Genomic DNA, 16,894 nt, shown 5'->3' with positions numbered 1-16,894 from the left:
GAAGCAGGAAGATGGGTCATAAATGAATGAACCTGGCAACAGTACAGTAGGTAGGCTGTGGTGTTTAAACGATGCTAAGTTGGTACTAAAGGGTCTAAAGTGTTCCAAGAACATATCCCCCACACTATTACACCAGCAGCCTGAGTCAGTTTTACGAGGCAGGTTGGAACCATACTTCCATGCTGTTTATGCCTCATTCTGAACCTACCATCCAAATGTTGCTGCAGAAATCAAGAAACTCAGACCAGGTGATGTTTTTCTAACATCTAATTTAAGCGACTCTGTGTGATCATTTCCTGTTTCCTTTCCATCTGCTGTTCAGAGATGCTCTTCTGCAGACCTAAAATATTCTGGGCGTTCTCATTTGATCTTTGACATCAACAAGGCATTGATCACTGGATATTTTGTCTGTTTTTGGATGATTCTCTATAAACTAGAGACGGTTGTGTGGGATAATCCCAGTAGGTCAACAGTTTCTGAAATGCTCAGACTAGTCCGTCTGGCACCAACAACCATGCTTGTCTACATAAATGTATTGAGTTGCTGCCATGTGATCGGCTAATTACATTGCACAAATGAGCAAGGGAAGAAGAGTACCTAACAAAGTCGAAAAAACAGTAACTTAAAGATTTTGTTATGTATACTGACATGTTTGGTATTTACAGTCAGAGGTAAAGTTAATGCATTTTAAATGCATAGCCGTTGGAGAATGACATTTTGGTTTGTTTTGTCATTCTAGGTATTTATTAGTCAAGCATTTTGCTGTTACTGTGAACAAATTTCACACTTTGGCTCCACAGTAAAAAAAAAAAAAAAAAGAAGGCACAAGCAGGACCTGAAACCAGTAATGTATTCTGGTTACTATCACATACAGATCTTCAGACCTTGAGCACAAATATGATGCCGTGTTAAATTAACGGAGCGCAGGAAAGAAAATTTCTCTGATGTTCTCTTTTTTTCTTTATGAAAGTCCTGACACCAGGATGCAGAGAATCACAGAAAGATTCTGAGTTGGAATGGATTCTCCCTGCTGATGAAGTCTCGTGACTGAAACAAAGAAAGACAGCCAGAGCCGGATCAGCACACACTTCAGGTATCCAGGTATGCTGAGAGTGCAATAACACCAGAGAACCAACTTCCCCTTTGTCTGTCCTCAGCTACCAACTACTACAACAGGTGTAAAAGGTCAAAGGTCACCTTAATTAATGCTGTGTACCATTAGAGGTGAAAGGAAGGGCTGTGATGAGGGCTGTTTGGTTATCAGGTAATAAAATCTTTTATTAATAAAATAAATAAAGACTATGTCAGTCAAGTTTTATTTGTTTTGAATCAATGGTCAGCCGCAGTGCAATTAAAAACAACCTTCTTTTGGACAATAAGTGCCCAAATAACTTCCCGGGGGTGTTCACAGTGGCTGCCGAACATCCAGAGTTGTCAATAGAAGGATTTTAAAAGCAGCTTTGGAAACCAGCTCAGCTGAGCGGTGTGCTCATTTACCAGTTTAACTCATATTCATCTATCCCAAGCAGTGACCCCGGGAACGCACTCCCCCACTTGTCAAAGGCGCACCTGTTCCAAAATAGACGGCACCCACCCTGCACCCATCCACTCGCACCCTCCCCCTTCTCTCTCTCCTACTCTGCCCCCGGCATCTCCCCTCTGTCTCTCCCTGCCGAAGACCGTAGCACAGTTTTCCAGCTCTCTCCTCACTAAAAGTCCGCACCGACTCCGGGACAGCTGATTGCAGGGAATATAATCCAAAAGGAATAAAGGCAGCAGAGGGAGAGGGTGGAGGAGGAGGAGTAGCAGTCCATTCGACATAAACCGTGACCGTTATCCAGGGAAGTGGGGTCTCCCCAAAACCTGAGGTGAGCCTGTGTTTCTGCATATGTGTGTCGGTGTCTGTGCTGCAGTGGGGCGAGAGGTGCGTCAGCTTCTTTACTGCGCAGCTGGAGAGGAGCGGGCGCGTCCTTACATTTGGAAACCCCGAAAACACAGCCGGGACGTTGTGACTATGCACTTTTCTGCCTCTGGCAACTGATCTTAAGTCGTGCATGCTGTGGCAGCTGCGGGATACTTTAAGGAATACTTTGTACATAACTACCCCCACCACCACCTCCTCCTCCTGCGCCCCTGCCACTCTCTGTTCCCGTGTTTTATGCGATTTTTCTGCAGGCTGTGCGCCGTGACAGATCAGATTTACAGTCAGCTCATTAGTGATAAAACGACACAGGGTGCGGGACCTTCTTTCTGGAACCATTTGGGATCGCCGGGGAGGAGCGGCCGGCCCGGGTAGGACAGTGCAGTTTGTCATGTCTATATTAGGAAAGTGCCAGTGTCATTCTTTCGCTGTCTGGATTCTCCAGGGCCGTGCCATGCGCGACAGAGCAGACCTATCTCATTAACCTGAGGCGGAATTAATAGCAAGAGGTTCTTCACAGATGCTAAAATCTACTCTTTGCCTCAGTTTTAGTTTGGCTTATATTACATGACAAGACATTGACAGTAGAGCACAGAAATCAGTGTACTTAAAAAAAAAGAAGCATTAGACCAGGAGAACGTCATTATGTGATCGTTAACAGTCTTTTCTTTTTTTCCCTTTTTTTGACATCCTATTGTAAAAACCATATAATATGTATAATGAGGTGTTAAATGCTCCACTGTTGGCTTTGCTGAAGTGGTCTCTGGGATGTGACTCTTTCACAGAAGTTCCAGGAGCTTCTTTCCCCTCATAAGTCAACTTTGGGGCAGATTGTGATATATCCTACTGTGAAAGTCAGACAGCATCATTGACAAAGGTTTTATCTGAATAGTGAAAAGTCTAATGCTTAGAGTTTAATGTAATCCTGCTAACACACAGAGTCACTGCATTAGTCAGATCTCTTAGGGGCCCCATACAGACCTACTTTTAGACTAGGGCTTTCAGTTTTAGCCTTATGTAAGCCAGTGGAGTCTGCAAGTATGTTAGGTCTGTTTGAATCGGCATATTCTCACAGGAGTTGTGTGACTGAAGTGCTGGGCCGTGACACTGTATCTGTCAAGTTCTCTCCCCCTCCTATCTTTTATCTGTTCTCTGTGTCTTAGTGTTTGTCTTTGATGTTTGGCTGCCACATAGTGTTTGGTGGGACAATCACCTATTAATATCTGCAGTAATGGCAAGGACTGTTACAGAATATCCCCCGTGTTTCGGAGGATTACAGTCCGGTTGGCCTTTTGCCTGCGACAGCCACAGGATAGCAACAAACAGCCTAAGATCAAATTACAGAATTCATCATCATTTACAGGAGAAAAAGTCACAGTGTTTGAAGCAATTAAAATGTTTATTAAGAAACAAGCAACACTGATGTTAGTATTAATCATTGTAGAACATGATTAGACTATAATGAATCGGTGTCACTTAAAAAGCATGCAAACTCAGTTCAACTAATATAAATATTAAACAAGTCATGAACTTTGTGCGCTGTGGCAAAATAAGTGAGCTCTTCTTATTTATGTACTTAATAGACTTTTTTTTTAAATTAGAAGCTCAGAAATTGTAATGTTGAAAATAATAGTAACCACATACAGCAACAGCACAGTTTTTGTACTAACCACTGTGAGAACTGTCCACACACAGAAATCCATCCATGTTCTTAACTGCGTATCTAGTTCAGAAGTACACCCTGGACAGGTCACCAGGCAAATACCAATGCTAACACAGAGACAATCATTCACACCTATGACACATTTAGAACCATTAATTACCCTAACACTTACGTCTTTGGACTGTGGGAGAAAGCCAGAGTACCCGGAGAGAAGCCATGAAAGCACAGAGAGAACATGAAAACTCCACTCCAAAAGTTCAAGCTCAGAAACTTCTCACTGTGAGGCGGCAGTCAGAAAATCAAGTTGTCATTTTTTCAAAAAGAAACAGTGCAGGAAATGTACTGCCAGTAAATGGAAATACGATATTATTAAGTCTGTTAAGTTTGCAGTTTAATGTGAAAGAACCTCAAGCTTACTGCCTAACAGTAATTATGAAAAAGTGAGTGTAATACAAAAAAACTGCTTACACAGCCTACTGTGTCATAGACTGTATAAGCAGGTTATACCAGTCCAGGTTGCCAGTCCATCGCAGGACATGTCAAAGAACAAACTTTTAATCTCGCCATTCTGCACCTGCTTCATGTTGTAAAAAATAATGCTTTATATAACTTTTGACTATCCTGTATTTATGTTTGATCTGCAAATACTTTCAACGAATAAAATAAATACCAAAAAGAGGTTAGTTAGTCATTTTCAGCTTTCAAAACAGCAAAAACTGTCTAAACATATTACAGTAGTAATTAAGCATTTAATAAGAAGTTATATAAATACTTAAACCCACAGATTAAAAGCACAGACTGAGGCGTGTGCTTCACTGTAATTAACACATTTCTCTGTTGTTGAAAGTCTCTGTTTATGACACATCATTCCAAAATAAATCCCCTGAAATCATTCATGTACAGCAGACACATTAAACTCCTCAGATAGCTCTACTTTTTCATCCTCTCCTTCCTTTATCTTTATCTAAACTTTCATCGCCGCTCTCTGCGGTCTCTAATTCTTCTTCATTTCTTTCCTTTCTGCCCTCCCCTTTCCTCAGCCATGAGTCGCAGCATCGTGCGGCAGAGCAAGTTTCGTCATGTCTTCGGCCAGGCGGTAAAGGCTGAGCAGGGTTACGATGACATTCGTGTGTCCAAGGTGACATGGGACAGCTCCTTCTGCGCCGTCAATCCAAAGTTCTTGGCAGTCATCGTTGAATCCAGTGGAGGAGGAGCGTTTCTGGTCCTGCCCCTTTCTAAGGTCAGTAAAGGTCAGAGGGTTGGAGGGATTCAAATGTAACACTCAAATATCTGACATGTTTTTAGCTTTTTTGTGCTTGAATCAATTCTCAGTCGACCAGCGTTCCAATAAATCACAATACAAATTAATAGCACCTCATTTGCTTCTCCGTGTGATGTAGAGTGTATTAGAGTGTAAATGAAAGTGTGACTGTAATAAGCTCTGTTCTGGGAAAAAGGATTTCTAGGAACATTGACAGCATGGCTCTACATGTCTCATGCTGATCTGCAGGAGTATCTAAATGACTGACATTAAATCATGTACAGATATTCATGATCTACATTAGATGAACTCTGGCTGATCATCTGGCTCTTTCTTTCTATTTATATCGAGCTATTTATGGTCGTTGAGCTGCTGAGTGGTGTTTGTGTGCATGTTGCAAGCAGATATACTTTTATTACGTGTTTGTCTGTGTTTTAAAAGAGAAACAGCAGACTATTATTGCTCTATAAGAGGAAGAAAAGAAAAAAGAAGGGCATATCTGGGGCTTTTCTGGATGTTGGTGTACGTGAATTGGCATTGTTAAGTGAAGGCACTGCTTAAATGAGTGTGGACACTGTTTTTGATGTGTGTAGTTTTGCCTAAAGTTTAAATACACAACTTTTACAGCAGGAAATCCAGCCATCCAATAAACAGTATCCTTAAAGAAGAACACTCAGAATTAGACCTTAAAAACAGCAGAAACAGCAAACTACAAACAGCTTATACACTTTGTTTTTGTTTCTCAGTATTGCTGAAGCACAGTGATCAAAGGTGGACTTTCATTCATGAGTATTAGTCTCAGTAAAAGACTGTCTGGTAGTATTTAGCTTTCGCTAGGAGCTGAAGTGTTGCTTGTATATGGCAAGGTTTTTGGCAAATTCCTTTGTCCTGTGGTCCAGTAATTATTTTGATTTACACAGAAGAGTCAGTGTTTGATCCTTTGAGACATGCAATTCATAAGAAATCAGCTGCTTTTCTTAGACATGATGCTAACAGTGCAATAGCCTGGTGGCTACACTGAATTAAAGCTGACACCAGAAATGTAGTTAACTTGTGTGAATATTTTACTGGGAGGGTAAAAGTGACCCAGTGATCCTGATATTGGTTAGTGAAATGTGTTTAATTCATTTTCAGGGCTAAGTTGGATAAATATATTTGGATTTGGATTTTATTTCAGCGTGATGTAACATCCACCTTTGATTTACATCTAACGTGGTGAGAGTTCATGCTCGAGCTCAGCGCACTTCACATTGTTGTAATAAGACTGCAGAAATGAAACTGAACTACCCAGCCAATCACTGCCCAGAGTTACAAGAACAAGTTAACATTATCCAGTCTAAAAATATGGGGGGAAAATTTGACTTCATGTTTTAAGCTTACACAAAGGTTAGTATTTCAGCTCGACTAAAAAAGGTTAAGCGACCGTTTTTTACATTTCTGAGATTTAAGAAGAATAAATAAACAGTATGTGGGTGTAATAAGGTCATACCCGCTGGGATTCTTCAGCATGTCAGAGGTGCTAATTAATGAAAAAGAGCAGCAGGACACAAAGCAATGCAGAGGCTTTTTTGAGGCACTGAGGAATGGACATGATTATTTACTGGAGTTACGGCGAACAGACGCGCTATTAATACACACCAATGTGCTCTCCATCCTCCTCTTCCCCCCACTGAGTCCCCAACAGGCCACATGAAAAACTCCCCTTTCAACGCCTCGTCACTCCGCTATAAATACACCACTCTTGGAGTGTGACTGAGTGTGTGTCAGGACGGAGTTATATCTAAGAGCTGATACACATGTTCACATGAAAGGAACCATGGGAACATTGGGTTGTCTTCAAACATCTGCTTTTGAGACAAGATTCGAAAGGTTCTTCCTGCCACATCTGGTTCACTTAAGATCAGAAATACACGTTTGAGAAAAATATTTGATGGTATTAAATATGTTTTCTCAAACGGTTGCCCATTTCCAATCTATATTAGCTTAAAAGGAGCTCTCCAAATATATCCAACTAAATCTCAGTCATGTACTGTCATCTGAAGAATAAAGTACACCCTATTTCAATTCTATGAGTTTATGTATCAGGAAATAGACCTGAACAAAAATCACTTGGCCCATCACAGCTCTTGATCTCACATATAACATCTACTTATTCTTGAAAACTAAGAGTCTTCCACTGAGGAAGATGGTAAAAATCTGGAGAACAGCTATTAAAACGGACCTCATGGTTATACCCACTATGTCTGAGATCAAGAATGAACTTTTAAGCTAATTATTCCAGGACTGTTTCACATTGAGGGAAAATAGTTGTTTTAATTTTTTAACCTAGCTGTGCTGATGTCTGACTGGGCTTAAGGCTGTTATTTTGACCTTTTTTAAAGAAATGAATGAATATTGATTATTAATGGTGACCCGTTATACAAACACAGTCCTAACTCAGTCCTCTGTGTTGCAGACAGGTCGTGTGGATAAGAACTACCCGCTGGTGATTGGTCACTCTGGACCCGTCCTGGATATCGATTGGTGCCCTCATGATGACAATATCCTGGCCAGCTGTTCGGAGGACTGCACTGCAATGGTAATCTGTGTGTGTGTGTGTGTGTGTGTGTGTGTGGGAGAGACAAGTTGCAGATGCATGTGGAGGAGTTTGTTATTCAGTGACTCAGATAGCAGTCATAGAGGTCTTCACAGCTTGAGTTTGTCACGTCTTCCTGCTTCTTAAGTGAACAACAAGTTAAGAGAACCAGTCTACGCGTCAGTGTGTCTACCTGTCTCCGTCTCCACCCACCTGCTCTGCGTCATCTCTATCTCTCCATCAGGCCACGCATGATATTTTGTAAGGCTGATCAAAGCATTCTGCCTGTGACCGGCTTCCTTGCTGTAATGCATCTACAAACCTGTGGCGTCCACAATACGACAGCTTCCTCATGACCTGTTTTCCCTGCTTGTTGTCAAGTATTTTCCTATCAGTATCCTGTCATATCGGGCAAAAATCTCTCATCAAACATGCAGGAAATAAGGAGATGTGAGCAAGAAATATGGAAAATAGTTAAAGTATCAGTATCTGTGATCATGTCCTGCTCCACCTGGTGCTGATCACCTCACATCAGCAGGAATGGGATTTTAATGTGTTAAAATCAGGTCACCTTACAGATTATGTGGCTTACCTTTTCCATATTGTTTAGCAGCTGGGGCTTTGTAAACACACTTTGCAGTCTCATCTTACATTATTGTTGTTGCTGAGTTTTGGATGGCAGACGGAAACCAGAAGAGTTTTAGAGGTGTTTGTGATACACTGCAGATGTCTCATGACTGAGTTCAGTCAGCAGGGGTCACTGTGAGGTCTTTATATTTCTGTGCCAGATACTTGCCTGTTATGAAAGTACTTGATGTGAAACTAAACAAGGTTATACATCCTTTAAACCCATTATAGCAGCTGTTTGTTTTTTTTAAACATTTTATAATCCATGACATTTTGTGTGTCCCAGCTAATTTTACTATTCAGCATTCATGCACTGTTTCAAATTTCTTCTAAGACTGTGTTAAAATAAATAATGCATATTTGTGGTCCTTGTTCTGGAGTTCTAGATATAAACAGGCTTCAGCTCTTCAGATAAGACTAGTTAATGTCTGGATAATTCCCTGGACCACAGTGTTTCCTGGCCGAGCTGCGGTCAGACAAAGTGTTAAACTGTTATTTCTGGGACAAAATCCACACTAGTAAAAGGCTGTAATTACTTACAGTATGTGAAGAGCTGTAAGCTGCTCTAAAAGCACGAGATGAGAACCGGGTTAAGTGTTCACAGTGTGATGAGCTGCTCCACTGATGCAAAAATGACACTCCAAAGATAATTTCTGGGTGATCTTGATTTGGACAGCAGATAGGAAATATTTCCGACCTTGATATGGAAATCTATTTGAGCTCACAAAAATTCCCTCAAGGCAACATCATCTGATGTCTTCTTTTATCCAATCCGCAATCAAACAAATATATTTCAGGTTTAAGATACATAAATTAGAGGAAACCCTCATACTGCAGGTGTGAGACCAAGTCATTTTTTACTTACTTGATTTTCTAAATGGTGTATATTCACTGCATTAACAAACAAAGTATGGTGGTTAGCACTGTTGCCGCACAGCAAGAAGGGCTTTCCGGGGTCTTTCTGTGTGGAGTTTGCATGTTCTTCCCGTGTTTGCATGCGTTCCCTCCGGGTACTCCGGCTTCCTCCCACCATCCAAAGACATTCAGTTTGTGGGGATGGGTTAACTGATTAATCCAAATTGCCCATAGGTGTGAATGGTTGTCTGTCTCTGTGTGTTAGCCTTGTGACAGACCGGCGACCTGTCCAGGGTGTACCCGCCTCTTGCCCTATGACAGCTGGGCTCCAGCACCCCATGTTAACACACACCAATTGCTCCAAACCTCCGCTTTTTAGAGGCGTTCACACTTGCTGATCACCGAGTGCATTTGATAAGCACTGCCTGGATGCTACTTACCCTCCTAATTCCTATGGCTGAAGTAGTTTGAGGTAGAATAAAACATATAAACTATGTATTTAGATAATATATATTGTACATTAGTTATACATGTGCCCTTTGTACTTTTTTTCTGGATTGTATAATGACAACATGTCTCAGCATGTGTGCACCAGCACAGTTGTCACGGAGGCCAAAAGTCACCCACTTGTTCATAGTGACATTGCAGGAATCTTTGCGCGATCGAGTGATTGAATCGTGGCTTCTCTTGTGGCAGCAGCTGCTCCGATGCTGTTTGAGTGCCGTGTGTTTGCCTTTGTGAGCTCTGTTTGTGTCCGGCACTCAGACAGACGTGTGCAGCTGCTGTGAGCTGTGATGTCATTCCGTCAAGTTCACACAGACTCGTCATTGTGTCATCTCGCAGGCTCGTTTGAGTCATGAGTATGGGTCTGTGTTTGTGCGCGACTTCTTGAACATATGTGCCTTAAACAGCTGTGTGTTGTAACTGTAAAGACCCTGTTCCAAAAAACTGAATATGTACTGAGAATAATGTATTGTGTGTTATAATGTCCATTGACATGAGCAGCTGCTTTTAAATAAAGCAGATGAATTGAGAATTGAAGTTTTTGTGACTCAGTAGCCCAATAGTGAGCGTTTTAGCCACGTTTGGGCTTGATAAAATAATGCTTTACGTATTGATTATGGATATGTTTATGGTTTAAACAGCCACTACCTCAGTATTGTATTTAGATCAGCTCAGCAAGTTAGAGATCTTTGGCACTGGAACCTTTCTGAATGTTTCGTCCCACTACTTTTGATCAGTTATGTTTGAGCAGGCTTTGGTTGAGTGCAACTAAATAGCCCATGTGAACAGACACGGGCCAATGCAATATCTACCAACAGATAAAGTCTGGCAGCAGTTCAGCCTTTTATAGATAATCTGAATTATCTTCTAACAAATAGCAGCAGGTAAAGCACAAACAGTTTCATTAAGGGAAACCCTTTCCGATTATCTGCACAGTCGTCAGTGTACTGGAGCTGCACACAGGTGTAAGCTTTAATAGATGGCTGTGAGGCAACATAAATATAACTCTGTAATAACAGTCAGTAGAGTTATGGTTCAATTAAAATGAGTGAGCTCCACAATAAATCTGTGGCAGTGAATTTAATATCAAAAATTCTGTCATGTGTAAGTGAAAAGAAGAGAAACAAAGCAGAAAGGCTCTGATATTACACGTAATGCCAGATGTTATTGATTCTCTATTGCAGGATAACTTTCTTTATTTTAGTTTAGTTTAGTTTATTAGTGTTGTGATGCAGACATCTTCCTCCTGAGATGCAGACAGAAATTTATTTTATTCTACTGATGTCAAATTTTGAATGACTTCTAATAATATTTTTGGACAACTCATCACATTGCTGTGTCTGTGTCGTCTCCAGGTGTGGCAAATTCCAGATCACGCTTTGACCCGCCCCCTGTCGGACCCGGTGGTGGTCTTGGAGGGACACTCCAAACGAGTCGGCATTGTCAGCTGGCACCCCACCGCACGCAACATACTACTCACTGCAGGCAGGACACAGAAACACACAAACTTCCAGTGTCCTCTTATGTTTTCATGACATCCTTCATGTCTTTTTTTTGAACCCCCTATGTGACAGTAAATTAGAACAAAACAGTCATGAACAGGATCTTGAATAGGATATCTATCTGTGTTTCGACTCCATCACCCTCCAGGCAGTGACAACCTGATAATTATCTGGAACGTGGGGACAGGTGAACCCCTCATCTCCATGGACGACCATCCAGACCTCATCTACAGCGTCAGCTGGAACCGTAACGGCAGCTTGTTTTGCACCACCTGTAAGGATCGACGTCTGCGTGTCTGTGATCCCCGCAAAAGAGAAGTGGTGGCGGTGCGTGAGTAGAAATTACAGATGGCTCGTCTTGGCAAAAAGGCTTTCCCACCGCTTTGGAGGAATTTTGGCTCATTTGTTTTTGCATAATTGTTTTAATTCACCCACATTGGAGGGGCTGAATAGCCTGTTTAAGCTCATGTGAAAGCACAGCAAATTGTTGAGGTCCCGAAGCAGCAAAGCAGCCCCAGACCATCGCACTACCACCACCGTGTTTGACTGTTGGTGTTAGTGTTGTTTTCATCAAAGGCTGTGTTAGTTTCATGTATTTTTAAGTGAGACAAATATGCAAAAAACCAAGAAATCATGTAAAAAGTATACTGTTTCACAGTATAAACTAATATAATGCAGAAGCTGTCTCAAAATATATTATTGGTATATATTATTATAAATAATTAGCACAATTATTCTGGTGACTATATTTTTATTTTTCTTATTGTTCAAGAATATATTAGCTCCTTAGAATTACTTGGCTTCAGGAAACTGAAACACAAACTTTCATTAAACAGGCACAGAGAAAGAAAATAAGGATTTAACTTGAAATCTTTAGCTCTTACATCGTTGTAATTATGTTACTAATGTCTGTTTCTCTGCTGACCAACAGGAACGTCTGGCTCCACATGAGGGCATCAGGCCAATGAGAGCAATCTTCACCAGAGATGGAAACATCTTCACTACAGGATTCACCAGGATGAGTCAGAGAGAGCTCGGCCTCTGGGACCCGGTAACAAATGACTACATTTCACAGAGTGGCTGTAAAAATATGTTCACACACTATAATATGAATCTACACAGAAACCTGTCAGTTTTCCTCACAGCTTGTTATTGTCCACAGACAAATTTTGAGGAACCTATTGCACTTTTGGAGTTGGACACAAGTAATGGAGTATTGTTACCTTATTACGATCCAGATGCAAATATGGTCTACCTCTGTGGAAAGGTACAGACATATAACTTTGACTTATTTTTACACTTAATTGTAGATGTATTATCAGCCTTAATGCTAACACAGTCACACTTGTTTTTACACTTGTTCATGTGTGTGTGTTTAGGGGGACAGCAGTGTCCGGTACTTTGAAATCACAGAGGAACCACCGTATGTTCACTACCTCAACACCTTCAGCAGCAAGGAGCCCCAGAGAGGGATGGGCTTCATGCCCAAAAGAGGTGTTGATGTCAGCAAATGTGAGATTGCCAGGTAAGATGCTGATCTTGCAATGATTTCAACTTGAGTGCAACTTAACCGTGTAAGAAGGTGAATGAGCCAGCTGTGGTTCAGCTGGAGGTTGACTGGGTTGTATCCTTGAGCACGATACTAGCCTAAAGTTACCCCTAATGCATCCACTGGAGTGTCAGTGTCATCATGAGGTCAACACACTTAGGTATATAAAAAAAAAACTAAATTATTTTAGGAATTGTATTTAAAAGTGCCTTAAGTGCTCAGGTAGACTAGAAAATAACTGTATAAGTACCAGATCACTATAAAGTTTGCTATAAATGTTTTAGCTTCTCCAGTGTCCCTACAGTTGCTCCTGTCTCTGCAAACTGCTTTGCAACCCACCTCCATCTCAGCTTCTCCTTTTTATGCCTTTTTACTTTGTCTTTAGTATTTTGGTAATGCCTGCGCTTGTGTGCTCGCAGATTGAAATAGTAATCTTTGGTCCTGTCTGAAATCTAGTTTTTGAAAATCAAAATTGTCACACGACTATATTTGGGCATATCTGCAGCAGCGATTCACAGCACTTTTCATGTTTTAGTGATTCCACTGATTTAATGGATGTGTTGCCATTTTAGCCTTCAGATAAATGAAACAAATATGCAGTAGTTATTACATCAGTTATTATTGCAGACAATTTGGTCCATTCATTTTCTACTTAGCGCAAGTGTTCATATTTGAAATTTCCATTTTGTTCACCTTAAAAGCTTCACCACTGAATGCTTTGTATTCTCTAAACACTGCTAAATGCTCATGAACCATAAACTCTCTGATATGGACATTTCTAAATATCAGAAATGATAGTTTATGTCTTTGCAGAAAGCTGCAAAAGTAGTCCTTTTTCCATATAGTTCTCATATAAATCTCCATATGTGATAAACAATTATGTGACTTACTGATTGCAGGTGAGATTGATTATTCAGTTCTTATAGACAGACATTTAAAAATATGTACAACGACAACTGTGGTAACTTGTGGCCGTGTCCTCTTTTCTCATCTTATCAGGTTGTATAAGCTGCTTGACAAGAAATGTGAGCCCATCACAATGACAGTGCCCAGAAAAGTAAGCCTGACTCACCCTTCCATTATGGTCTTCATGCTCTGCTGTTTTTGACTTTGACAATGTTGCAAGATGAAGATATCAGTCTTATACTTTAACAAAGCAGAAATCCTGGACTTTTCACTCCACACTTATATCTGGCTACTTAAAACTCAAACACGAATCAACCTTTGTCGCTGCAGTTTCATTTGAATACAATTCAGCTGAATAGAAAACCATTAATGTTTACATCCTGCCACAAGCACCTTGTGAGGCTTCCTTCTGCACAGTGATTGGTTCTTAGCTGTAGTTTAGTGCAATGAAAGGCTTCTTCGACACACTGTTCCCAGTGTTTGCGGATTGTTTCTGATGCTATCCAGTGGAGGACAAATACACATGTTTGGTATTAGGGATGAACTTGCAGCTTTACTTTTTACTTCACACAAATGTCTCTGTTGTCCCCTTGATCTTCCCTGTTGCACAGTCGGACCTCTTTCAAGATGATCTGTACCCAGACACAGCAGGACCCGAGCCCACCATGGAACCCGAGGAGTGGCTTGATGGCCGAGATGAAGATCCCATCCTGGTGTCCATGAGGCAGGGCTACATGCCGCCGAAGAGCAGAGAGCTCAAAGTGGTGAAGAAGAACGTCCTGGACTCCAGACCCACCACCCGACGCAGCATGTCCACTTTGGACACCAACAGCCTGCCGGTAAGCCCACTTCCTGCACCTCGTGCACCTCCTGCACATGAACTACTTTTCAACATTAATTTAGCAGTATGAAATGACTCCTCTCTACTAATCTGCATTCACATTATAGGCTCCCAAAACCTGGATGTATTTTTATACATTGATATCTTATGTATAACCATGTACAGCACAGTTGAATGATTTCTTAGTCCTGTAATCTGACTGGTGGTAAAAAAGAAAGAAAGAAAGAAAACAACAACAATAATAACAATAACAATAATGTTTTAACCCTTTTCGGTTTTCTTTTCTCTTGTAATTCCATCTGCCCACAACCTTTTTTGTTCAAAGCTTTCACCTGTTTTCATTGATTTCCTCTAGTCCTAGTCATCTTCCTTAACCTATTCTTCAAACATTTTCCTTAATTTCACCTTCTTATCACAGTCTTTTTTCCTTTCTGTTTCCCTTTTATCCTTCTGCACACTTGTCTCCCCTCTTGTCCTGTCCAGCCTCAGCTGCTTGAGAGGTTACTGGAAGAGATTCAGAATCTGAAGGCCACAGTGTTGTCTCAGGAGAAGAGAATCTGTGACCTGGAGAATAAGCTTTCCCAGTACACCAATGGCAGTGCCTGATGTGCATGTAAACATGGTCTGAAGAACTGGTCTGAATATTATTGACGAGGATTCACTCTTGTGAATGCTTATGAATGTGTACAAGTGACCATTTGACAGTTTTGAGGAAATTGCATCTGTACCCCTTTCAATGGTTGATTATATAAAATCTTTATCCCGGTTTTACCTTTCATTCTACTGCAGGATATTTTTTGGCATAGTCACAATTTTACAGCGAAAAGGACGGAGGTGAGGTTTGTGTGAAGGCACTGTAAGTTTGAGAGTGTAAGTTGGGTTAAAGGGATAAAAAAAGGTTTCTATTAGAGAAAAAAAAAATGCAAGCGCAAGACTTTTATAATTTGCTTCTATAAAAAATACAGGCCCACTTCAAACCTGCCCACACATCCTCCCACTGCATGTGGAGTCACGCTTATAGCTTTGGAAGGTCTCGAAGTTAAGAAGAAACATTAACAGAGACATTTCCCCTCAAATCAGGATCTGGATTGATTAATACAGTCATCACATAGAGTGAATTAAGATCATTCCTCAGCTGGTTTAAGCTGCCTGTTCTGATTCAGCTGCAGAAATTAAAACAACCTTTCTTAATACTTTTTTTGGTTTTACTTAGACATCTGTGAAAATAACTCAAAACTGACAACAACAACAACAAAAAAAAATTGAAATTTTAAGTTAGCAAGTCAAATATCTTAATAATATAATAACCCCAATTCTTGACTAACACATGGCAAAAAAGGTGTTTGTTTTTTTCAATTTTAAGAAAAAAAACAGCAGCAGAAACAGGCTTCCATACTTTCTAGGTTTAAAAAAAATCATCTTTATAACAGAAATACTAATAAAATTTATATACAAAGCATTTTTTGAGGCCAAAGTGTTTTTCAGGAAGCTTCAGATAAGTCAGGAAAAAAGTTAAAAACATGAAAAGCACAAATAAACATTACTTTAGAAGATCCTTTTTTGAAGCTTGAATTCACGTTCATTCTTTTATTTGTGTTTGCTGTGCTACGCATATGCTAAGACCATCACATGCCGTATTACAGAGCTAGTTCATGTCAAACGACAGAACTCATAGTATTTATGGGGATTTGTTTCCTGTTTCCTACGCAAAACACGTGCTGACCTGTGATCGTTGTGCACTCATGTCGAGGGCCTCGTGACCTCACCAAAACTAAATCAGTTTAGAAAGTTAATGCAGGAGACCCTCGAAGCGGCGTGAGAGTGTGCACGGGCTGGCTTGGAATCGGGATGCTGCAGTGGACATGCTTGCACCATCACTAAACACTCACAAAAAGCCACACAAACAAACAAGGACACATTTCAGCATTTCAACCCCCTGTGTCGCAGATGACCAGTTTATTTAAATAATGCTCAGAAAAATTTTCAATATGTAAATAGTGATAAAAGGAAACAGGAGAAGAAAATGTAGCAAAATGTGAAAAGAGAAACGTTTTGTTGTGTAAAGGTTATACATTAGACACATTATGACAACAATAAAAAGTGTTTTTTTTTACTGCTTGACTTGTTCATTTCTTGTTGCCCCATTTCCACCATTAACATTTTTTAACATTTCCATCCAAAGAGCTTCCAAAACACCTGTTTTTACCTTTTTTTAAACTCTCACAAACTGTGAAAATGTGGAAACTGAGCAGTACAAATCAGAGCACGATAAATTAAGAAGAGCATTAGCTTCATAACAGACAGACAGAATTAAATACGTCAAGTTTCAATCAAAAATCAGTTCCCATATTAGCTGAGAAATCAGTGGTTTAAGATATGAAGCTGTATGTCCCCCCAAAAAGACATAACATGGATGAATAATGTTTTTATGCGTAATTATGGAAATATATACAGTACTGTAAACTTCTTGAGCCACTGCCTCATTTCATGATATTTTGCTATGAAAATGAACTATGTGTCAACATAACACAGCCTGAGCTGGTAAAATGGTAAATGGCATGTATTTGTATAGCACTTTACTAGTCCCTAAGGACTCTCTTAGGCAGGCTTTCTGCTAATTCCTTTAAGTAGTCTTCAGGAACAGTTCTGCAGACTTCTGGAAAGACATTCAACGCTCTTCTTTGGATGTT

The 16,894-nt window shown here is 40.4% G+C and overlaps 1 protein-coding gene across 3 annotated transcripts; it reads left to right on the top strand.

The window, feature by feature from the left end:
- The first annotated feature begins 1,328 nt into the window (after positions 1 to 1,328).
- Positions 1,329 to 16,317, top strand: coro6 (coronin 6). 3 transcript variants are annotated; one of them, XM_085174524.1, is made up of 11 exons: positions 1,329 to 1,868; positions 4,625 to 4,824; positions 7,301 to 7,423; positions 10,762 to 10,891; positions 11,057 to 11,235; positions 11,840 to 11,959; positions 12,071 to 12,175; positions 12,288 to 12,433; positions 13,457 to 13,514; positions 13,975 to 14,202; positions 14,530 to 14,783. In XM_085174524.1, the coding sequence occupies exons 2-11, from the start codon at positions 4,627 to 4,629 to the stop codon at positions 14,557 to 14,559; spliced, it is 1,317 nt and encodes a 438-aa protein (XP_085030650.1). In that variant the 5' UTR covers positions 1,329 to 1,868; positions 4,625 to 4,626; the 3' UTR covers positions 14,560 to 14,783. The 3 variants fall into 3 exon arrangements, with proteins under 3 accessions (XP_085030650.1, XP_085030648.1, XP_085030649.1); XM_085174522.1 differs by having other exon boundaries at positions 1,331 to 1,868; positions 14,688 to 16,317; XM_085174523.1 differs by lacking the exon at positions 1,329 to 1,868 and adding an exon at positions 1,904 to 2,292 and having other exon boundaries at positions 14,688 to 16,317.
- Positions 16,318 to 16,894: the final 577 nt, after the last annotated feature.

The sequence above is a fragment of the Neolamprologus multifasciatus genome, chromosome 10, assembly GCF_963576455.1.
Source record: "Neolamprologus multifasciatus chromosome 10, fNeoMul1.2, whole genome shotgun sequence".
Lineage (NCBI taxonomy): Eukaryota > Metazoa > Chordata > Actinopteri > Cichliformes > Cichlidae > Neolamprologus > Neolamprologus multifasciatus.
This window is presented reverse-complemented; position numbering and strand designations above follow the sequence as displayed.